Genomic DNA, 25,371 nt, shown 5'->3' on the forward strand with positions numbered 1-25,371 from the left:
AGTCAAACGGTAATTATTTATTTTTTAACTGTACCACAAATGTTTTGTATAATTTTAAAGTAACTTGTAAGTATTGTCAGTAATCTATTCCAATCATTCGCTGTAATTTTAGCAATATACAATTTTTTCGTGGTTTTGTATTGTGCTTTACATTTTATTGTTCGGTTTTATGAAATGTTTATTATAATAATAATAATAATAATTTTTTAATGTCTCCAATTGCCAATGGAAAACAATTATCTGTATATGTTATGCGGACAATAAAGATTTATAATCTAATCTAATCTAATCTAATATGCATACCAACAAGTGGAACAAGTTTTGTCACGCCAGTCATACACTCCATCAATCAAACAATAGTATAGTGCATACCCACAAGGAGTTTTGCAATTAAAGGCGGTGGACACTATTGGTAATAACTCAAAATAATTATCAGCATAAAACCTCACTTGGTGATGAGTAATGGGGAGAGGTTGATAGTATAAACATTGTGAGAAACGGCTCCCTCTGAAGTGACGTAGTTTTCGAGAAAGAAGTGATTTTGCACGAATTTGATTTCGATACCTCAAGTTTAGAATTTGAGGTCTCGAAATCAAGCATCTGAAAGCACACAACATTGTATGACAAAGGTGTTTTTTTCTTTCATAGTTATCTCGCAACTCCGACGACCAATCGAGCTCAAATTTTCACAGGTTTGTTATTTTATGCATATGTAGAGATACACCAAGTGACAATTATTACCATTAGTGTCCAGTGTCTTCAATTGTTTTTATGCCGCACCGTTCCTACAAAATAACAATGTATTCGTTATCTGATGAACTACTTAGGCCCTAAACTTGTGACAATGGTGTTTTTTCTTTTATTATTATCTCGCAACTTCGACGACCAATTGAGCTCAAATTTTCACAGGTTTGTTATTTTTATATTTTGAAATACACCAAGTGTGAATAGTGCAAATAGTGTCCAGTGTATTTAATGGCAAACTCTGAATAGGTATCGGCATACTAAAGTACGGGGTCAATGTAGAATAAAGAGAAGCCCGCAAAATGTGGAAATACGTGTTCGGATTGTGTACTGCAGCATTTTGAGCTATTTATGTGTGCTGTAGATTACTAAACCAAGTTTGGTGCAGCCTATACGGCCATGTCACACGAGGCAACTTGCAGACAACCAGGGCCCAATTTCATAGAGCTGCTAAGCACAAAAATTTGCTTAGCATGAAATTTCTGCCTTGATAAAAACAGGTTCACCAACTAAATTTTCATTTGTTACATAATGTTTGTTGCTGGTATTCAGCTGTTGTTTGCTTATCCTGAAAATCACTAGGCAATTTTTGTGTGCTTAGCAGCTCTTTGAAATTTCGCCCAGGTTCCGGCAATCTCAAGAAGAAGAGGACATTCAGGTTTGAATGTTCACATACTCTTCTTTGGGATCGTATAAGATAATGTTTGAAAACTACTCAATATTGTGCTGCCGAAGTGGTCTTGTATCACGCACTGCAATATTATTGGTTGCCACCGAGTTGCCTGTACAAGTTGCCTCATGGTGACGAAGCTCCCCCCCAAAAAACCATAAGTCTGACAATGGAGGAAGAAAATGAACCAGGGAATGGTGTTGTTGTTACTAAGGAGAGTACGGGTTACAAGTACCAACTAAGCTTCTATGAGAAGGTCGTTGTTGAGAGCGTCAGTCTTTTATTTGAGATATGGAAGGTGATTTGTCAATTCATATGTCATCGAGCATGGAGGTATTGAACTGTATACAAGGTCATTTCAATACAGGGTTATTCATTGTTATTATATAAAGTTCCAAAGAAATCCAACTCTAATATTCAAAGCATCTGAACGTACAATGGTTGTCTAGAAAATAATCAACGTCACGCTTCAGACTTAGTTAACTGTTCATTATTGTGTTTAGTTGTCATTTGGCATTCAGAAAGACTCTGTATGTCGAAACGTCAGGCCAAAACTACTTTTTGAAACAAAATTGTAATATTGTAATCTTATTTAGCCTACTCAAATGAAATATGAAACTTTGCATGGTGAAAATACGATATGGAAATTGGTTTGCCGTAACACCATGTAATGCCTATCTCTAATGAGTTTGGGTGGCTCTGAAAAGAAACGTTGGTTTTAACTCGACGTTTCGATCAGTATGCTCTGATCGTCTTCTGGAGAAAGTTTAGATAATCCTAATGGTAAAAAAAGAGCGGTGACAGGATACGGATATTTTCCCCATAAGGCAAGTGAGTTCGAACTTCCCTCCAGAATGACTTCATCGACTCTTCAAAACACCCTGACCCCACCCCTAATTAAATCTTTGTTCCCGCTTGCCCCCCCCCCCTAGTCTAGGTTCCTAGACCATTGGTGTTGCGTGGTCACACACAACCAACTTCCGATTATGCACGGCAAAAACTGTACACGCTTGTAATGAACGAACGCTAGCGGGCGCTCTGTTTCTCTGATTTCCGGATCTCCCCATGTCCTGTGCTCACCAAGGTCTAGGACATTTGCAAATTGAAGGCGTGGCCAGACTATGCAAATGACTCGATTATTCATATAACGTGACGGGTTGAAGATGACTATTCAAACTAGACCGAGTCAAAGGTCAATGTGATCGGCGCGCTATTTTTAATAATCTTTGCTCAAAGAGTAATTCCGTGGTCATTATAGGCCTATTAAAAGGAAAACAGTGAAATTTTAAGTATAGACTACCTATTCAGATTACGGATACGTGACGATTTGAAATCGTAAATAATGGTCAAAAATCGAACGTAAGATTAGCATTCAGAGAGTCCGTGTAACGGACGCTTGTATGGCCCCACGGCGTGGAGCAATCGGAACGTGAAATAAGCCTTGTGGAATATCACGTACCGCCGGTCGTGTCTCGTGGGGGTTAGAGGTGTTAAATCCCGGGCGCTATGAACTCCCAGCTTGCGGGTGTCGACTCCGTTGTTTCTTATGATCGCAACGTTCCAATATGCTCCATTTTGATTCATGGCCCCCTAATTTCTTTTTGTTACGAGTTTCAGGTAATTTTGATGATGTCAAAACGTAGGAATATCGCATCTACCTCCATGGTTATATCATGGTTATATTGACAGTGTTATTGTGTGAGTAGCTTAAAAATATTATGAGAATTTTTTATAAAAGGTTGAAATAAAAATAATGCTAAAACAAAATTCCCTCAAAGCATAATTTTGCCAAACAAAGTATTATTTTATCCAAGATACGCAGCTACGAATTACGTTCCAAGATATGCTTACGCTCCAAAAGATACTGTTACGTTTTAAGCTACGCAGCTACGCTTATACACTCCAAGATACATTTAGGTTACGCTACAATATCAAAAAGTACGCTTTCAATCCCGAGTCAAGCTTTGCTTACATTCCAAGATCTGCAGCTACGGTTACGTTTCAAAATACATTCTCACAAAGACGCTTTTGAATCCCTCAAGATTTCCTTCCCCCAAGATTAAAAAACTTTCATTGTGAATAACACTACAGGGCCCACCAGTTAATATCTGTTTGGCAGAAAATACTGTACAAAATGTCTTTACTATCTGGATATTATACATAGAAAGGTTTGTGGTGGTACCGCAAACCTTTCTTTATCGTATTTCCACCATGTGGCAAAGTTTCAAATCCTGGACATTATTATACTCCGATAAAAACATATACCCACACACACATGCAGAGTAGTATAGCAAAAGTCATGCAACGCATTACTGCATGCATTACACTGCATGCACAACACTGATGAATTATTCATGAGCCAACCGCAACGCAGCCTCTGATTGGCTCCACCGGAAAGTCGGGGAGATTTGCCGAAAAACAATAAAAAAGTTAAGACCCGTCGTTGCAAATGTCCTAGACCTTGGTGAGCACAGGAAATCAGAGAAACAGAGCGCCCGCTAGCGTTCGTTCATTACAAGCGTGTACAGTTTTTGCCGTGCATAATCGGAACGTTGGTTGTGTGTGACCCACTGATCTCTATATATATAGGTCAGTGGTGTGACCACGCAACACCAATGGTCTAGGAACCTAGACTACCCCCCCCCCCCGCGTTGTCGTGGCGTTCAAACGGCAGCTCCGTTGCTGTTTTTCGCAATTCATGCGCGGGCCGCACTTCATGGTTTCAGAACAAGTCAAGCGTGACACCAAACAACAAAAGGTGTCTGCCATCGTAGGATAGCCCGCTGTGTTGTGTTTTCTTACTTGCACACACTCTCACCATGGGCCTTCTGTTTGAACACTCGTCTGAGTAAATCGAAATTTTCATGGTGATAAAATCCTCCTGTACCTAGTCCGAGCTTGTCGTAGGAGTTTTGACAGTTGAGCTTCCATGCTTCGTTGATGAACATTTAGTAAACCTTCAGATCGAAAGAGCACACTCGCATCCTCACCTGAGTGTGTGACGGGAGGGAGTTGGTAGCCTATTGTATTGAAGAGTGGAATTAGTACACTGTTTGAAATTCAGTAGTCGATGCGTCATGCAACGTCAACTTGTTTGCAATGGATTGTTATGTACAGCATTTTATCAACCATGTCGCGATGGTAAAGGTAAGATCGCACTGGTAAACAACTGACAGCAAAGTGTGTCTTTTCGATTCGGAAAACTATGTTTCAACAAGATGGACAACTATTCGGCAACAGGGGATCCGTTTACTAGTAGTATCATAGAGAATGCTACTACAAACAACAATGACACAAACTTGGGACGTTTTGACATTGAGATGTCAAAAGAGACTGTCATTTGGAATATCTTGTTCTACTCCATCATTGGTCCCATAGCACTCGCCGGGAATACGCTGTCTGTTTTCGTCTCTCATCGAATTCTCACATATCGGGAGAGCATTCCTGATATGATTACAGGAACCCTGGCTGCATTTGATCTACTGAACATTGTATCTGTACATACTCCAACAATCATTTCAATGGCTAACAAAAAGTGGACCGGTGGAACTTACGTTTGCTCCTACCAGTATTTCATGGCGTGGTCGTGCCTCAAAACTTCTTTCTTCATTATCTTATTACTCACAATAGATCGCTATATCGCCTTGACCAAACCTTTCTACTACCGAGGCAAGGTGACCATTCGCAAAATGAAGATTGCCATTTTTGCCTTGGTGCTCTTTAGTTTTGGGAGTACGTCTGTTACTATAATATGGTTCTCAGACGAGATTGCCCTCTTGCCAAACTGGTACCTATGCATGAACTCATGGGGCACAGCCAGCCAGTACTACAGCTATATTCTAGCCTTTTATGGGTTGACTTTCATTTTAGGTGTAGTAGTGTTTAATGTCTGTAATATAGGAATAGTGTATTCACTGATGAGACACAACAAGAAAACACAGAAGATGAGATTGCGAGTGCTATCAGAGGCCCAGGACCGACGGGAGAGGCGAGTGGCCAAGATCATTGAATCGCTGTCTGTAGTCTTCATGCTGTTTTGGATGCCTTACTTGGTAAGTATTTACTTGTAAACAACGCCAAATGTGGGCAGAGATGCCCGGCGAATGTTTGTTTCCCAAACGACATTGCAATATTTCACCCTGCCGCTGTGATTGGCTCTTTCCGTCATATTACGTTATCTGCTCTTTTACCAAATCATTGCAATGTCGTTTGGGGAAAAGAAATTTCGCCCCCGCGCCCAATGGTTACTATATTTTAATTAGATATTGCCCAACTCACAAGGCTGAACGGCCACATTAGGTGTACACATGTAACTAAATATGGGCCTTCGACCCAATCCGACCGTGTCACAAACGGGGTTACCCCTTGCCCTAGGTGGACTCCTTCGTTGCCGGAGTGCAGTGGCACTGACTGACGTCCTACCAGAGGGCTAGGTTAACCCCCTTTAAGGATGGCATGTGTATCATCCACCATGTAGGAGTCTGTTTGGTAGAGCAGAATACACCACCTTCCCTGACTTTTCACGAAGACAATAATATTGTTTAAAAGTGCCTCGCTCACAAGGGCACAAGTGTCATGTCATGACCGTGAAACGAACCCACACTCTGCTGTTGACAACACCATGAGCTTGCCGAATTACGGTGACCTACCACTAGGCTACGACCCGCCACAGATCCCCGAGATGTTCTCATGCTTTAATAGTGCTAGTTTCCTAAAATCCTCTGAAGAATGCACGAGATCCCAAGCACACAATGGATACACAATAGGGGACAGGCCTAGCCCTTAACGAGCACATACTTAAAAGGCTACTGCTACTTAAGCCTACTGCTATACTCAATCATGGAGGAAGAAAATCTGGTAAGTGTACACTACTTATTGTGACCAAAAGGGGGGGGGTGCTCGTTTGGCTCACTTGTGCGTACACCCTTTCACACAGCACTACGAAGATCATGCCAATCACCCCGAATTCAAAAAATTATAAAGTTTGGTTATCGCCGTCAGAATCCAATAATTTTGCAAAATTATTTCGAGACCTCAAATTCTAAACTTGAGGTCTCGAAATCAAATTCGTGCAAAATCACTTCTTTCTCGAAAACTGCGTTACTTCAGAGGGAGACGTTTCTCACAATGTTTTATACTATCAACAGCTCCCCGTTGCTCGTTAACAAGAAAAGTTTTATGCTAATGACTATTTTGAGTAATTACCAATAGGGTAAAACCAAAATTAATATAATTCTTTATACCCGTTGAGAATTTAACATATTATTAAAACAGTTTGAGCTTATGTTGTTCATCGATGTTCCCCTTTGAAACGAAAGCTAAGCAAAGACACTCTCGTTCTGAGAAAACACCCGGATCGTTTTCGGATGGAGCAACAGGATATAGATGTTCCGGCCCAACTTGAGTGTTAAAATAAGGGCGTCCCAACTGTAGTTGGGACAGTAATGCAGGGTACCCTCAAGTTGGGACCAGTCCCAATTATAGTTGGGACGATTATCAAGTTGGGACGGAACATAGATACCCAAAACATCGAAGTTATGGGATAGGGTCAGTGTTGGTCTGTTGTTTACTTTTGTCTACGCTTCGGGTTACACTTTGAACAAGGAACGTATTTTGAATTAACTGTTATTCCATTTAATATATTTCTTTTTTAATCCTAAAAGCGGCGCAGACAATGTTAGTGTTATCTCAAGTTGCGTCAAACGTTGCGCACACTCTAACTTTCTCGGGTCAGAATTGACTCGGATTTGGGTCCCAGGAGGCCATACCATTTCTTGGTCTGTTTGACCCGGAATCTGTGTCAATGTGTCCCAAATCCGGGTCAATTCTGACCCGGGACTTTTAGAGTGTAAGTGGACTAACGCAGTTGCGTAAAGTTTCGTGAAATCGGCTGCCGGACCATCCCCTGTTACAAAGCACTACAAACACACTACAAAGTTTTGTAAGATTTTTGTTATACCCTGTCTTGCCGTACACGTTTTAGCCGCCATAAAGAAGGACAAATAAACATAAGTCATTTTGACAATTATGTTCTCCTTCACTTGCTCTTCCACCCGAATTTTATGGCCTTGTTTTTTGTTGGCAATATTGTTGTCACAATGGCATAATATTCTTCGCATGTAAACCAAATATAGGGAAAGTATACCTGAAAGCCGCATGCTCACATGTTCTCTCTTCAGAAAAAAAAATCTATTTAAATTATGGTTATAATCTGATTTTTCTGAGTGAACATGGTGGCATTTGATTAAAATGAATTGTTGACCGAGAAAATCGATGTTGATATAATAACACAGTTCCAGTAATTACTGTTTCATCATGAACTCAATCAGCAGCTTTTATGAAATTGGGGAAAACAAACTAACCGGCTGTTTTCCCCAATTAATTTTGCACAGACATGTGTAGTCTATTAACACACAGAACATTGTCTTCTTTGCGGGAAAACATCTGCCAAAATCGGTTGGCTAAATAATGTGGCCAGATGTGACACGTTGCCTATAGGATCGGGCGAGTTGGTCTATGAAAAGCGTTTGAAACCGTTTGTTATCGAATGCATAATATATGGTTGGACAGATGTTTTAAAAGTATAATTGATCCACACAATGTCTCAAAATTGCACGGTTTTCCTTTAGTTTTGCGAACTAACAAGGTCGGCCATAGTTGACAGTCGACAACCTAACTTACACAAATCATCAGAAAGCCCGTTCCCAGTTGCATGCTCATCAGCGAGTCATCCCAGCGCTGTTCAAATTTGAAGAATTACGTATAGCCTACTGTACCCGCTAAAGCCAATCATTAATTAGTGGGTTTCATAATGTTAAACACTGTGTACAAAGGCCTGTTTGTTTAACTGAATTAATTAGGTTACTCATCAGTTATCCAGCCGGGACGGTTGTTCGTGGTTTATCGGATTATTCACAAACTTTCTTGAACCTGTTTGTCCTTCAGTGAGGACCTAAAGCTGGGTTAAAGGCAGTGGACACTATTGGAAATTACTCAAAATAGTTGTTAGCATAAAACTTTTGTAACAAGCAATGGAGAGCTGTTGGTAGTATACAACATTGTAACGTAGTTTTCGAGAAAAAAGTAATTTTCCACTTTAATATTTGACTTTGATTTCGTGACCTCAGAACTCGATTTTGAGGTCCCGAAATCATGTATCTGAAAGCACACAACTAATTCATGTGACAAGGGTGTTTTTCTTCCATTATTATTTCGCAACTTAGGCGACCAATTGCGTTCAAATTTTCACAGGTTTGTTGTTTTGTGCATATTATGTTGAGATACACCAAGTGAGAAGACTCACATTTTTACTCATTGCATACCATACAAATCCGTGATTCATAGATTGGTACTTATATTAGTGTTAAAGTTGTCGCCATGTTTGATTTCATAATGCACTCTTTCAAATTTCCGTTTCTTGCGTTAAAGGAGGGTCTCAGGGTTTTATTCTGGGTTTTTTCAATGTATGCGGAGTTTAATGCCAATTTGTAAACACGGTTGCAATAAAAGTCCTATAATGTGAAAGTTTCAGCAGCAAAGACTTGCCACAGTATTTACATCAAAAACGTCAAACCCATCGGCGTGCAGCGAGGTGACGGGTACCAACCGCATCTCCTGGTCACAGCATTAACATCATCAAGTTTAAAATCTTCAAAACTCACTTCAAGGCAAGTTTTGAAGATTCAAAATCTTAAACATACTTTTTATTGATTTACGCTCAATTGTTGCATTCAGACGATATCATTTCACTTGATCATGCTTACCACCAATACCACAATTTTTTTGGAATAAATTTACGAAAACAAGAACGGGGTCGTGAATTGGTCTCAACGTTTCGACTAGCTTGCTTTAGTCATCGTCAGGAGACTGAAAAGATAAGAGAGACGTGCAGTTAATTACGATCCTATAAGCTGAAGTAGGCCTATAGCCCCAGCCAATTTTCTAAAAAGCAGGACAGTTCTTTTCTGAACTGAGAAGTCTCCCGAACAATCCGATCAATCTACTCCGCGGTAGTAGAATAAAGAAAGACAGTTATCTAAGAAGAAACTCTACATGGCAAGTAGATACACACATGGTGTTACCGCAAACCAAGTATTGATACCTCACCATGCAATGCCTCAAATCCTATCGGTCATTACCAAATGGAGCAATAAACTAAATTGCTCCATGGTATGACCATGGAGGAACACCTTACAATTTCAGCGCAATAAAGCATGCTAGTTTAACATCTAAACGTTTACTGAATGTTATCATCAGCCCTTCAAGTTTACGGGCACTCTATATGAAATTCTACTCCGTATTATACGTAGATGTCGCACTTTGATTAATCAGTTCGTGAATCGAAGTCTAATGAGCGTTAATTGCACATACATAACATCAACATGGCTGGTCGCTAATGCACGCATCATCACGATGATACTCCATCTTCTGCTGCCCAATGACAGACTAGTGTTTTCTCGTTAAGTGAACAGTGGATGAAAGCATGAACTTAACTTAGTTTGAGACTAAGTAAGTAAGGTTTGCGGTGACACCATGTTAACATATCTTTGTGAGTGTAGTGGTGGTTCTAACTAAGAAGAGTCGGTTTGTATACCGCTGGACGTTTCGGTCAGTGTGCTCTGACCGTCTTCTGGAGAACGTTAATGTAGCTTGGTGCTGGTGAATGAGTTCCATGCTCCATGGGCTGATACACGAAACAAAATGTGTACTAAAATAAGTGAATAATGATATTGTGTTCTCTTTACAAGACAATTTCTCACCGCCACAATTAGACAGTGCCTTTAAAGGCAGTGGACACTATTCAATTGGTGATTACTCACAATATTTATTAGCATAAAACCTTTCTTGGTGACGAGTAATGGGGAGAGGTAGATGGTATAAAACATTGTGAGAAACGGCTCCATCTGAAGTGCCATAGTTTTCGAGAGAGAAGTAATTTTCCACGAATTTGATTTCGAGACCTCAGATTTTGAACTTGAGGTCCTGAAATCAACCATCTAAACACACACAACTTCGTGTGTCAAGGGTGTTTTCTTCTTTCATTATTATCACGCAACTTTGATGACCGATTGAGCTCAAATTTTCACAGGTTAGTTACTTTATTGAGATACACCAACTGTGAAGGCTAGTCTTTGACAATTACCAATAGTGTCCACTGCCTTTAATAATGTACATTTATTGAGTAAGCCTGAGTGTTGAACACAACACGAAACAGGTGAACAATACATAATTATAAAACCACTCAATTCTGTTCCGTTGTCAATGCTGTCTTTTTGGATGAATTGTTTGGCGTTTTATATTAACATAACTCATTATTGAGTGCGCATCTTTTTTATTTAGTCACGAAGGTGAAGGATGTGGTTTTTCGGCTAAAGTCTGACTTTTAAGGGTTTTTTTGAGAAATTTTGTAGAATTTGGCCAGTTAGCTTGACATTGATTGATACTGTACTAATTATCAGTAGTCCACTTAGTTAATCATCACTACTAGAGTCCCAATGGATAAACTTAACTATCACCAGGAACTGTACTTCAACTGGGACGGAACACGTGTGATCGGTCGAGTTGGTCTATAAAAAGCGTTTATTTGTTATAAAATGTTATTAAAAAGATATTTTAAAAGTAGAATACAATGATCCAACAAATTTGCCTTAAAGTCACCTGGAAGTGGTATTTTGTCAGAATAAAGCTTTTGTCACTAAACTATGTGTTTTGATGAGTGGAATATGAATTAACAGTTAACTAAGGTTCTAAAAAATTAGTTTCCATTTTATTAACAAATTTAAAAGTAGGCCCGACCCGAGAGGGCGCTGTTCGTGACGTCAATCGAGGCGCGATATAGACCTTTCTTTTGCAACGTCAGTTTTTGCCAACCCAGATTGAAAAACTATAGAAAGCCATAAGTGCAAATCAAGAATAGATCGCTATTTTTGGTAACAATGTAACAAAATTTGTTGATTTTGTTTAAAATAAAGCAACTTATCAAGAGAGGTATTTTATTTAATTGAAAATTTGCAGAAAATGTTGAAATTTGTTGAAACATCTGTGTTTACGATTGAGTGTTTTACTAACATTCGGCCGACCGTGCCAACCAAGGCGGTTTGTTTATTAACAACAGAAAGGTCTATTTGAAGAGAAAATGAGTAGTCTGGCCCCGTACACGGTATGATGCCTACGTACAGAACTACGGTCATGGAGCAGACTGCACGCACTGTATGGCTGCTGTGCGGGCGGTCCACTCGGATTACCCAGCACGGTTTATCGCGTGCAGAGCCAACAGGTACCTCCTTCGACTTCCCACTAGATGGAAAATTGTTGGCATGTCGTCATGTTTTAGAAAAGAACTTTTCTTTTAATGGCAAAGTGTGTAGTGTATTCCGGATTCTCGAAGCACGACGGCTCGAAGTGTTTGTGCTGCACAGCGCTGGAAAATACGTCGGATCGGACCACTTTGCAAACTGACCCCATCTTTAGTTGTTTTGCTGCATCCAGCAGCAATACACCTGGTCATTGCCGGAAAAATGCAAGATTTCTTTTTTCGAAACGCACAAACTCACGACTAGGACCTTTACGTACGTGTGTTCGATGTTCGATCGAGGCAAAGTCTGTATCGATTGACGTCACAAAAGGGGTAGCCGGAGTCACCCCAAACAACATTATCTATTTTTAAACATATAAATCGTTACAAACAATTATTTAAAAAAAATGTTTTATTGTTCATAAACATATACTCTAATGTTTGAAGAAAATTGCGTGGTTTTCCTTTTACTTTGCGAACTATATAACGGTCGGCCATTTATGGAAGTCAAACATTTGACTCCCATAAATGGCCGACCGTGGTAGTCGACGAGGTAAAAGGCAAACCCTGCAATTTCGAGGCGTGTTTGTGTGGATCATTGTATTCTACTTTGACAACACTATACCATATGCATTTTATAACAAATGTTTACGAACGCTTTTCAAAGACCAACTCGACCGATCCAAGGCAACGTGTTCCTTTAAGCTTCTCAACAGTCACTGTACACGCCCAGGTGTCCAGGTGTTTGCTGGACATTTTCAATAAATTTACAAAAAGTCATGGTTTGAAAGTTATGGGGCTTATTTTTTTCAAAAAAACATTTTGTACTTTTCCATACTGGAATGTTTTTGAGTCCTTCTCTCTTAAAGGCACTAACACTCATTGATAACTACTCAAAATAATTGTTAGCATACAAAATTACTTTGTAATACTCAATGGGGGAGCTGTTAATAGCAAAACATTGTGAGGAACAGCTCACTAACGTAGTTTGTTTAAGAGGTTATTTCTCACTCAAATATTAAAAGACTTGGACCTAAAGCCTTAGGCTTTTGAAGGCACATACATTTGTGCAACAAAGACGCTTTTCTTTCACTATTTTCTTGCAATTTCAATGACAAATTTATGCTAACTCAATTTCACATGTTTTTATATTGTTGTTATACAATGTTGGGATACACCAATTGAGAATTCTGCAGCCGGTTGCACGAAACGCTAGGATTAAAACTATCTCGAGTTTATAGGATTAGAGACTTTAAGCGCTTAGAGACTTTATTTTGTATTATGCGCTATATAAGAACTGTTTATTATTATTATTATTATTATTATTATTATTATTATTAGGACGGATAGACGGGTGTGCGGCACCTAAATGTAGCCCGAGCCCTAGATGTAGCCCGGACCTAAATGTAGCCCCAAACTTGTACCTAGATGTAGCCCAGACCTTAATGTAGCCCCAAACATGTACCTAGATGTAGCCCAGACCTTAATGTAGCCCCAAACATGTACCTAGATGTAGCCCAGACCTAAATGTAGCCCCAAACCTTAATGTAGCCCCAAACCTTAATGTAGCCCCAAACATATACCTAGATGTAGCCCAGACCTAAATGTAGCCCCAAACATGTACCTAGATGTAGCCCAGACCTAAATGTAGCCCAAACATGTACCTAGATGTAGCCCAGACCTAAATGTAGCCCCAAACATGTACCTAGATGTAGCCCAGACCTAAATGTAGCCCCAAACCTTAATGTAGCCCCAAACCTTAATGTAGCCCCAAACATGTACCTAGATGAAGCCCGGACCGAAATATAGCCCAAAACATGTACCTATAGATGTAGCCCAGACCTAAATGTAGCCCCAAACATGTACCTAGATGTAGCCCTGACCAAATTTTAGTGCCGCACAGACGAGTACGTAACCCATTGTAACTTAGGATGAGTTCAATGTGTCTTACGTCTATGGTTACGGAACTTAACTCGTCCTAAGTCCAAGGATTAATCCTTAGTTGGGATGAGTTTGGTGAAATCGACGGCTGGTCTTTGACTGTAACTGGAACCAATGCAACGATATCCAGTTCGCATAAGATCCGTTCTTTACTTTGGCCTACACATATAATGAAGACTTATTATGCACGCTTTGTTTGACACTACCCCGGCCTGTATTCAAAAGGTAATTAATCTCTATTCAATACGAAACATATTAACTTCAGACCTTACTTAGTGTGAAGACTTGATTTATTTCCATCATACATTATTCAAGGAATTTGTATTGTGCACAAAAAAGCTCGAAGTGAATGGGAATGTATCCGTTACATTGTTTGTTTTCATGAATCCTGTTTGACATTTTCTTCCTCACAAGTTAAAACATTGTTAAGAACCTGTGGTGTCAATGTGTTCGCAATATCATGTGATTGAAACTGAACCCCATGCAGTTGGCCACTGATAAATACGATAGCCATATTATTTTCAAGTTATTCTAAATTGTGGGGTATCGGGTGTTGTGTTCAAATGATTATTCATAAATTATTTCGAATCGCCCTCAAAGAATGTTTTGTAATATTTTGTTAATAAATTGCATAAACAAAATCATTCGGGCATCGTCGTCTGAGTTGTATCTTTTAAAATTGTGAATTTTTCTCTTCGGAATCCATGAACAGTGGTTCCCTAAAAATAATATTTCTTTCCTCGCACACAGTTGTTCGTCTCCCTCGAAATACAGGTCTGGGCCCTGACAAATTGTTCGGACCATATGGGTTAGCAAACACTTTTAATTTTGAACGAAATACAATGACACCTAAATGATTTCGAGGGAACGAAAAAAATATGAGGGTACAAAAGAAATAGTGTTTGTTTAACCGTCTTACTTTTTCGATACCAGGGGTGGATTTCACAAAGTTAGTCCTAACTTAGGACTAGTCCTAGGCAATGCTAAGAGATAGGACCAGTCAGCATTGCCTAGGACTAGTCCTAAGTTAGGACTAGTCCTAAGTTAGGACTAGTCCTAAGTTAGGACTAGTCCTAAGTTAGGACTAGTCCTAAGTTAGAACTACTTTTGTGAAATCCACCCCTGACCCTTTAGGCGAGTCTGTTAAAGCAACAAGTATTAAAGCAAACACGGCTAATGCATTGACTGGAAACTCCATTGTATTTCGTTACCTTGGTAACGCTTAACAATTATTACAAACAACCGGTTGCTTGTGATCATCTGAACACTTTCAATACACCGAACAATTATTTAACAGATTCGTTTAAAAATCCTAATGACTTTGGATATAAGTCATAACAGTGTATATAAAGTCAACTCCCATTGACAAACGTATAGGCTGTACACAAAGAGTACTCAAACTGGCCATTATGGGGTATGTGACAGCCCTGTATGCTTCGTTTCTGAAATGGCAAGGGCACCAAGGCATTTTCTCCTTGGTAATTGGCACCCTTTATGAGAAAGCTTTAAATTTCTACCAGAGCATTTCAAGGACACCAATGCAATGACCAGGGTCCAGGGAGGCAATCGCTATCGTTGCCTATACGTGCAGTATCAGGCCTGCTGATTTTGGAAGAGATGGGCCACCAAAGTTGCCTGAATTTGTTTTTAGATTTAATTTATCTGAATTGAAAAAATTATAAAATGGGAAAGGTCTTTATTTCACTATGTGAAACCACAGTCGGTTGTGATTGTGTTTTTTCCGAATCTTGCACGTCATCAGCACTATTTAGTCTTGTCAAATTGGATCAATCGGAAACTAATACTGTCACTCTGGTTATTAATGGCATAGGCCTACATCCACGGTCCAAATGAGACAGTCCATCATTTAAACTGCGTGCTTTGTCCAACCACACCGTTAAGTGACAGAGGACAGGCCTAAACAATGCATGCGTTATAAAGCTTCCCATTAATCACCTTGTAATGCGTGAAAGCCACTTCAACTGATGACGTAGATACCAAGCGAGACAGTCAAATTAAAAGCAAAGTTTGATTGAAATAGCCTCCACGTGTATTGGTCTAAGTAGTCATATACGCGTCCGGTGGGGATGTTGTCTTCCGTTGTAAACGTCTTTAGGATGTTGGGTTAATTAGCTTTAAGACACCGGTAACTATCACCAATGGCCTGATCAGAGAGAAAAAACTGATTGACCATGGCAGTAATGAGGTTTATCATGGAGCCTGTATTGGGGGATACTTTCTCCACACTGTAAAAACAGTGTTAAGAATGTCAACACTAATTGTCTAAGCATTATTGTGTGCCCACCTTTTTCACATGATTGTATAACCTAAAACATAGAGTAAGGACAGAGAACATGTTAAGGTTATTGGTGTGCTTAAATGCTTCAAACCATTTGTGATTAAACACTAAACATTGTTTTTAGAATGAAGTTTTTCAGATATTTATTGAGGTTACTGGCTTATTATGAACTTTATATGGTATTTGAGGGATTGCATGGTGACGTATCAAAATATAACTGGTTTACGGTAACACCATATGTGTGTGTCAACTTGTTAGGTAGATGTTCTTTGGAGAACTTGTCTTGCTTTATATTCAACTACTTCTGCTATACCACAGAGTAGATATGTATGTATGGAATTTATAACCAACTTGTCTTTTCTGACCGAAAGTCATCCACGACTTTGAAGAAAAGGCAAATCGTGCCATTTGTCTTAACGTAGTGCTTCGCCCCAATAACGAACAGAAAAAAGGGCAACAAGAATTCCAAAGCCAAGTTCAGTTTTGTGGCCCACTCATTTTCCAAAAGATAGAGTCTGAGTGCACCATAAAACTGCTGTCATTAAAACGACGAATTTATACTGGCATGTTCCGTTTGCCCGACTTATACTTTATTGGCAATTATACATGGACTGCTTTCCGCTGCGGGAACATTATTTGTAGAAAACATTCACCATAAAATATAATATTTACCTAGATACCAGTAAAAGTACGAGAAAATCATGAACGCTTTTTAAAATTAAGCCTTCTTATAACACATTTTCATGTATATGCTTTAAAAACAAATTCAAATATAGTTTTTTTTTTACATAGGAATATTGACACATTGAACATTCATATAGATGTACACGGTGCTTTTTATTGCTTTTCATTTGGAATTATTAAATACCTACTTAAACAAAAAACGGCTTCATGTGATCATTGTGATCATATTTTAACAGTGTGTCAATAAATAAGGAAATTTAGTTCACATGATATTAAACGGATTTTAATTGAGTGAAAAACAAGTATTTTGAATACCAGGCAGTTTTGGTTCGGCGTCAACTTGACCCGGTAAAATCATGCTCAACGTACAGTAGGTAACTGGGCGATCAGTGTATATTCTTTTTCAAGGCAAATTGTCAAAATTTAATGAATGATTTATTTCTCAAGGCAAACTGTCATAAATTTAATGAATGTTTTTATTTGCAGGTATTCATCGTGCTGAACCAGTATGGCGTGTTTTACAACGAGTTAATGGAGGATTTGTCGATCCGTGTGTTATTCACAAACACTATACTCAACCCTGCTATTTATGGCTTGTTCAACAAAACTTACCGTCATGGCTACATTTACTTTGTCAGAAGGCTTCTGTACTTCGCCCTCTGTAGACTGATTAAAAAACCAAAAGGTAGGTATTCAAAACTTGCAGTCCTTAATAGTTTCATTCATACGGTGTATGGGGTTATTATTGTGCTATTGTTCCATTTTCTTAAGAATTCCTTTGTGGGGTCCAAGTCACAAAGCAATACTTTATGTGGTATTGTTCACACATCCGGGACCTTCCGTAAGTGTGTAAATGCCTGCATTATATTGCTGTTAATCATTTCGTTGTTAATTAACACATTTTTTAAATTGTGATGTGTTTGTATAGTTGCAGGGCACCTCTGAAAAACAGTGTTTCACTGAGACGTTTCCCAAGTGTAAATAAGAAAAAAAAAAAAAGTATTTACCAACTTATAATCTTCGGATTAACTTCAGCTTTGTTTAGATTTTGAAATTATGGCGTTGCTTAGCTGTACAATCTTTTCAGTTATAAAAGGTGCTATGTCCGATTTTGTGGCCGATTTGACCCGAAATTTAGCTATTTTTTATAGATCCTAGACAAGGTTTATATAAACTTTCATTTGAGAGATGTTTAATTTTTTCCCCTCTTGTGTTTGTACTTAAACCTTTTGTCGACAGCTCAAAATTAGTTTTGAGCGACATTTGTTTTTTATAGCAAATTGAGTACAAAGTGGTTTTGTCCACGCTCTCCATAGGGACTTTCCCCAACCGAAAAACCCTTTTGTCCTCTTTTGTTACAATAATGTCCCTGGTTTGAATGGTGTATACCCACCCACACAATACACGAAGTTACCGGTGATAAATGATGGTTCATTATTAACATTAAAAAGAGAGTTATTGTCAGGATACCGATATTAATTCACGTCCATCGACCAACATTGTTCATGTATTGCATTTTTTTTTCCTCAAAAACTTGACGACTAATGAAGCTGAAACTTCTGCAGGTAAATTAAACTATGTTACATACATCGTCTTGCACATCAGTGAGTAGTGATTCATGTCTTTGGCAGAACCTTGATTTACAAAAGGTATCAACACCCTTTTTATTTTAGACATGTATGCTGACGAGAGTATCTTTTTAAGACTGCCTCAACCCCTTCCACACGAGAGCAATATAGCAAGGGTCCCTTGCTTAATTGTAGCACGGCTGTACAGTTTTACAAAATGTACCTCGTGTGAAAGGACAATAATGTTTCTCTACTGTCCGAATTCTCTTGCAAAATCTTGTCAAACATTGCTACATTTTACAATCATGCTGAAATTAAGCATGGGACCCCCAGTTAAACTACTGTCGTGTGAATATACTTGACAATCTGTACTGTCTATGTGTTGTTTGTTGAAGCCGTTTTCATGATAACTAAATTTAAGCTTAAAATGTACGTGGGATGAAAATGTGTTAATCCTTACTTGATACTATAAGACTTCCAATTCGATTTCAGCAAAGTCCTTTTAATACTGATTTCAAAATTGAAACTTTAGGCTTCAGAACAAACTTAAAGACATTGGACACTATGTCAAAGACCAGTCTTCTCACTTGGTGTATCTCAACATATGCATAAAATAACAACAAACCTGTGGAAATGTAAGCTCAATTGGTCGTCGTGAGATAATAATTACAGAAAAAACACCCTTGTCACAAGAAGTAGTGTGCTTTCAGAAGGTTGATTCGAAATCAAATTCGTGGAAAATTACTTCTTTCTCGAAAACTATGTCACTTCAGAGGGAGCCGTTTCTCAGGGATCTTTGCTCAAATTGATTTAAAATGTGTTAAATCAATAAGGAAATCAAGTTAAAAACCCAAATAATGTTGTGAGACCCTTCTCACTAAAAAATATACTACAATTAACTATAAACTTGCGGGTACAACCATGTGTAAAAACACTCCTCCAAGACGTTTTTGTTCGTGCACATTGTACCCGCAAGTTTACTTTTTATATAGTTTATTCTTATCTTTTTTCCCACACTTTAAAACACCACTTCTCTCTCATGTATTGTTGTTTTGTGGGTGCTCCGTTTTGTATAGGCGCTTCGCAGTGAACCATGGCGGTAAAACAATAAGCAACCTCCCACAAATGACGTCAAAGTATTGACATTTTCAAGCACGCCCTCAACGTTCACTATGTTTACTCTATTCAGCGTGGTTTGGTAAAGAGAACAAGATCCGAAGAAGACCAGCCCGGAAGCTGAAGGCTGACCCAAGTAATACATACCACCATGCAATCCCTATAAGCATGATTTGTGTGATGCTTCTTAACTTTGCAAAGCTAACCCTTTCAGTTTTAGTTCATTCAATTTTTATTTATTTTTTCTAATTGGTCATTGCTTAAAGTCCAGTTCATACGAATGTTGACGTCACAGCCCTGTTTTCCCAGCGAGTGTTTCATAGGAATGAATTATTCGTTGCAAATTTGTGACGTTCAACTCGTATCGCATTTGCATGAAGTATGCACTGGGCTCAAAGACACTGGACACTATTGGTAATTGTCAAAGACCAGTCTTCTCTCTTGGTGTATTTCAACATAATATGCATAAAATAACAAACCTGTGAAAATTTGAGCTCAATCTGTCATCGAAGTTGCGAGATAATGAAAGAAAAAACACCCTTCACGAAGTTGTGTGCTTTCTTATGCTTGATTTCGAGACCTCAAATTCTAAACTTGAGGTCTCGAAATCAAATTCGAGGAAAATTACTTCTTTCTCGAAAACTACATCAATTCAGAGGGAGCCATTTCTCACAACGTTTTATACTATCAACGTCTCCCCATTACTTATTTCCAAGTAAGGTTTTATAATTTTTTTTTATTTTGAGTAATTACCAATAGTTTTCACTGCCTGTAATATAGTCAGTAGATTTATGGCCAGACTTTCTGTTTATAGTATAGGTTTTCCCTGGTATTTTCAGCGAACGTCCAATTTCACTTTCATTTGTTCGTTTACAAGTGGAATTTGCCTTCAAAGTTGAAACCGTTTTTCAGTTCCATTTTTGACGCCTGCATGCGAGTACCGTTTCGACGTAGTCCTCGTTGTTTCTCGTTTGACTTTTAGACACGCGAAGTCGGCATATGCGCGATTTTTGCTGTCGTTTTCGAAAGTATCCGGGAAAACCTAGGCCTATATAATATTTCCTTATTATATAAACCCTTTTTTTTGCCGTGTGTAGCCTTAATAAAGCATTGCTTTTTGTGGCAATTCATGCTGCTTTTCTTTGTGAGATCCATAAACTATTTTCTAAATCATGTCTGCTTAAAGCCTAAATCCATGTTGGTAAATTCCACCCTAAAATGTTATTCCACAGGTGTTTTGTACAAATTGTGAATGTTTATGAGGGGTACAATGGTGAAAAAATGTCATATTTGATGCTGAATGAAACAATCAATCTGTTAGCGAATGAATGGAATTCTCCCCTTCTGCGAATGCAAAACATCCATAAGTTATTTCACGATAACATCCAATTTATATTGTCATTATTTTGATTTGGATAAACCCATATACGCATGCGAGGTGTGGTGAAGGTGAACGCTGTCATTGGGCTTTTTGCGATATGGCGGACACAATGCTACAACACTATTATTAGGTTTGGGTAAATTTGTGTATACACCCAAACCAAACAGTAGACTCCTATCACGTCCACCCTACCTCAAAATGGCTTATTGGTTTGTTATTGCCGCTTTTCTCCAGTAGATGTAGGGTGACGGAATCAAATACCAAACAATTGCAGTGGAGAGCTTTCTGCAAAGAGATGTTGCCAATGGAAACGGGGCACTTCAGCGCCAATCCAAAGCGACTTGAATATTTTGCGTGGTTTTATGTGTGTGTAAAAGATACTTCATCACACACTTGTGATTCTTTTTGCATTTGCAAAAACACCGTGTTTACGTGAAAAGTGCAGAACCCTATACTTGCTTCTTGTCGTGTAGAGCGATAGCCAATGGTGTTTATTCTTTAAACTATTCAGGTCACTTTTGCTTAAAGGTTATACGGTTGTTGGGTTTGTACAAAAAAATTACTAGAGTGGGATTCCTACCAACGACCTGCGGATAAACATTCCGGCGCTCTACCAACTCAGCTATCTAGCCCTATATTGGCGGTATCCCTATACATTTTGTCAATATCTTCTGTACGATTGATCATTACACTCTGAAGACGTCCTGGTCAGAATAAACCCCGATGTGGAAACTTGGGGGCCCTGACCCGTTTCTGGGTCAACAAAACCCGGAATCGGTTATTGTTTATGGTTGTATTTTTATATCACTCTAAAAACTTCCAGGTCAGAGTGACCAGGATCAGGGTACGGTGACCTGGATCCGGGTTACAATGACGTGGATCCGGGTGACAGTAGCATGGATCCGGGTTACAGTGACCTGGATCGGGTACGGTGATCTTGATCCGGGTTGCAGTGGCATGGATCCGGGTTACAGTGGCATGGATCCGGGTTACAGTGACCTGGATCGGGTACGGTGATCTTGATCCGGGTTGCAGTGGCATGGATCCGGGTTACAGTGGCATGGATCCGGGTTACAGTGGCATGGATCCGTGTTACAGTGGCATGGATCTGGGTTACAGTGGCATGGATCCGGGTAACAGTGACATGGATTTGCGTTACATTGATCTTGATCAGGGCAAGGTGACCTGGACCCGGAATCTGTGTCAAAATGAGTTCAACAATTAACTCAGAATCTGAATTGGGTACCCGGCCTAGATGACCAAATATAAATAATTTTTATAAGGTTTTAATTGTACTGATAACGTCACATTGCATGCTTGGTTCATTGCTGTGTTTGTAGCTTACTGCTTCTTTTTGTTGACAGCCTCACAATTCTTTGCTGTGATCCAGCATATCATCAAGCATATTATTTCAATGACTTGTTTTTGCTCCAGCTTGTTTATTGCTCCTTGTATTTTTATGCAGCATTATTTTACCTTCTCGTCATATACAAACAATGTACTGGTATTACAATTTTTGATTTATTATTTTGGCAGTGACAAAAGTATCTTGTTTTATGGTTGCTTCTATACTCCTGGTCAGAGTGACCCGGAATCGGTCTAAAGTGACACAGATCCAGGTAACAGTGATCTGTGAACCAGATCCGGAATACTGTAACTGGATCCAGGTTACATTTACTGGGTCCAGGTGTATAGTGACTCGATCCGGGTAAGTGACCCAGATCCGGGTAACAGTGATATGTGACCCAGATCCGGAATACTGTGACTGGATCCAGGTTACAGTGACTGGGTCCAGGTTTATAGTGACTCGATCCGGGTAAGTGACCCAGATCCGGGTAACCGTGATATGTGACCCAGATCCGGAATACAGTGACTCGATCTGGGTTACATGACCCATATCCTGGCTACAGTGACCTAGAAGATTCGATTACAGTGACCTAGAAGATTCGATTACAGTGACCTAGAATTGGGTTACGGTGACATAGATTCGATTACAGGGACCAAGATTATATTACAGTGACCTGGACCCGGTTTACAGTGACTCAGATCCGGCTCAAGTGTCTCTGGTCCTTGTTGGGTCAAAAATGACGCAGAATCGGGGTTAAAACAAGTAGTTTTCCGGGCCAGCCTCACCCACAAACTGTTCAGGCCCCTCGCATGCTCAGATTTCGTGCCAAATTCTGACCCGTTCTTTTTACAAGGTTTTAAGGGTAGGCCTTTATGTTTGACAATTCCTCCATCCAGCGAAACTCCAATCAATATGGATTGTTGACTCTCGGTGTTTATCGTTTGACTTGTATACACAAAATTAATCCCTCTTGTTTTTGTTTGTTTGTAATACAGACAAAAAGATCCTGTATCTCCGAAGGTCCTATCTACAGCATCGCTACGCAAGAAAGACTCGTTCCCTCTCCTCTGGTCTAAAACCACCGCTAAACAACGGTTTCGATCTTCCCCATGAGCTTATCCAGTCCACGGATGGAGATCTCGAACTCGCTTCAAATAACATCTCAGACTCAAACCTCAACTCAACTTACATGGATTCTCATGACCACACTGGACTCGATAATACTGGCTTCATGTTGGATTCAGGAGTGGACACAGATCAAATGGCTTCTCAAGTGTTTACAATAAGCGAGCGGGGTATCGGGATAGCGAAAGAAAAGCAGAGAGACTGTTCATGTACTCATAAATATATCAACGGAAAAAGCGCAATTGTTGACTCATTAACATCCGAATACCAAGAAATGAATCCAAATGATTTGAATTTTACGACAGAGTCAACTTGGCTTTGAAACTGCCAATTGCTAAGTCTTCAAAGACCTGCCTTGAGCAGAAAAAGTAGCTAAGCGCAACAAAAGTTTGCTTACCAGATTAAGGTTACCAGCTAAATTACCATGTCACGGTGTGCAATTTATGACTGGTATCCTGCTCATTTCTGCTTATCAGAACTTATTATTTTGTGCTTAACAGATTAGTAGAACACCAGTCATTATTGAGCATGTAAAATGGTGTTTTAGCTGGTAACTTTATTCTGGTAAGCATGTCGTTGTTGTGCTTAGCTACACTCTGCAGCTCTAAGAAGCCAGCCCCAACTCTCACGAGATACATGTAGTTGATGCAAACGAGCCGTTTCGCTTACACTGCTACAGAAATTTAACGACTTGTTCAAGAGTCTATGTTAATCCCATTTATTTCGGTGAGAGCTTTTTCAGAAAACCCTATATACAGGGTTGTTGTTGAGTTTAATATCTTATAAACATTGTTATTGCCAAATTAAACTAGTTTATTTTGGTTTTTACCCATTTAATATTTTATTCTACAACTCGGTACTTTCCCGAGCACTGTGAACAAAGTTACAGGAATATTACGTGGGTGGGATTCGAACCCCCGACCTTTGAAATTCTAGAGCAGTGTCGTACCAATTTAGACGACCGGGTACTGCAACGATTTAATAGATGGAAATTTGCATCGTGTGATACAAGGAATATTAATTTTGTAATTCAAACGTTTTTGATCCAGATTAATATTTAAGACAATGGACGTATTGGTAATTGTCAAAGACTAGCCTTCACAGTTGGTGTATCTCAACATATGCACAAAATAACAAACCTGTGAAAATTTGAGCTCAATTGGTCGTCGAAGTTCCGAGATAATAATGAAAGAAAAAAACATCCTTGTCACACGAAGTTGTGTGCGTTCAGATGCTTGATTTCGAGACCTCAAATTCTAAACTTGAGGTCTCGAAATCAAATTCGTGGAAAATTACTTCACTCTCGAAAACTACGTCACTTCAGAGGGAGCCGTTTCTCACAATGTTTTATACAAGCAACCTCTCCCCGTTACTCGTTAACAAGTAAGGCTCTGTGCTAATAATAAATTTGAGTAATTAACAATAGTGTCCCTTGCAAATAGCTGGCCTATATTATGATAGCCGTGTGGGCATTCCTACAAAAAATAAAGTATTTTTAGATAATGTGCATGGATTCAGTGTTCTTGGCAAGTATGCCGTTTACTTTTTTTTGAAAATGTGACACTGGGGTGACAACAAATACATTTCCTGCGTGTCAAATTAATGTTACAAAAAGCAAGTGTTTCAAACCGTGAAATGATTATTAAAAAGCTTATAAATCTCAACATTTCTGAACGGTACATTTTAATCTCAGTATTACAAGTTCAGATTTCGAATGGGTCACTTGGGGTGGGGGCTTCAATGGGGTGGGGGTGGTCGTGTCCCCTTTAGTTACACAACCGCGTATAGAATATTGGGTGCGTTCGTTTAGCTTCCCTGGGTTGACCCCGGTCTGCCCCGGTACGTTCAAAAAGCTTTGACGGGGCTCACCCGGGTCAGCCCCAGTTCCCTGCTTGTGGAGTGGGTCACTTGGGGGTGACCTGAGGTGCATGCCGTCACCAAGGGCGAGTGTGGTCGTTCGTTTAGCTCTTGTCAGGGGCTCACCCGAGTGAGCACCGCGGGGTCGACCAAGGGAAGCTAAACGAACGCACCCATTATGAAATAGTCAGTCACTAACTTGAACAATCGAAATTTGGGGTGGGCAGATTTGTCAAAAAGGCCTCTTGTGTATAACTCTGTCATCCCGACGCACGTGTGAGCAAGAACACAGGGTGCTCTCCAATGCCTTTCTGCACAACTCTGTCGCGCGCGCCAAGCATAAC

General features: G+C 39.4%; 1 protein-coding gene across 2 annotated transcripts; it reads left to right on the plus strand.

Moving 5' to 3' along the window:
• Positions 1-4,193: 4,193 nt before the first annotated feature.
• Positions 4,194-24,316, plus strand: LOC117307254 (muscarinic acetylcholine receptor M3-like). Of its 2 annotated transcripts, XM_033791945.1 has the most exons (4): positions 4,194-5,466; positions 17,119-17,317; positions 19,390-19,452; positions 23,041-24,316. In XM_033791945.1, exons 1-4 carry the CDS (start codon positions 4,633-4,635, stop codon positions 23,490-23,492), a joined length of 1,548 nt encoding a protein of 515 aa, XP_033647836.1. In that variant the 5' UTR covers positions 4,194-4,632; the 3' UTR covers positions 23,493-24,316. The 2 variants fall into 2 exon arrangements, with proteins under 2 accessions (XP_033647836.1, XP_033647837.1); XM_033791946.1 differs by lacking the exon at positions 19,390-19,452.
• Positions 24,317-25,371: the final 1,055 nt, after the last annotated feature.

The sequence above is a fragment of the Asterias rubens genome, chromosome 2 (genome assembly GCF_902459465.1).
Source record: "Asterias rubens chromosome 2, eAstRub1.3, whole genome shotgun sequence".
Lineage (NCBI taxonomy): Eukaryota > Metazoa > Echinodermata > Asteroidea > Forcipulatida > Asteriidae > Asterias > Asterias rubens.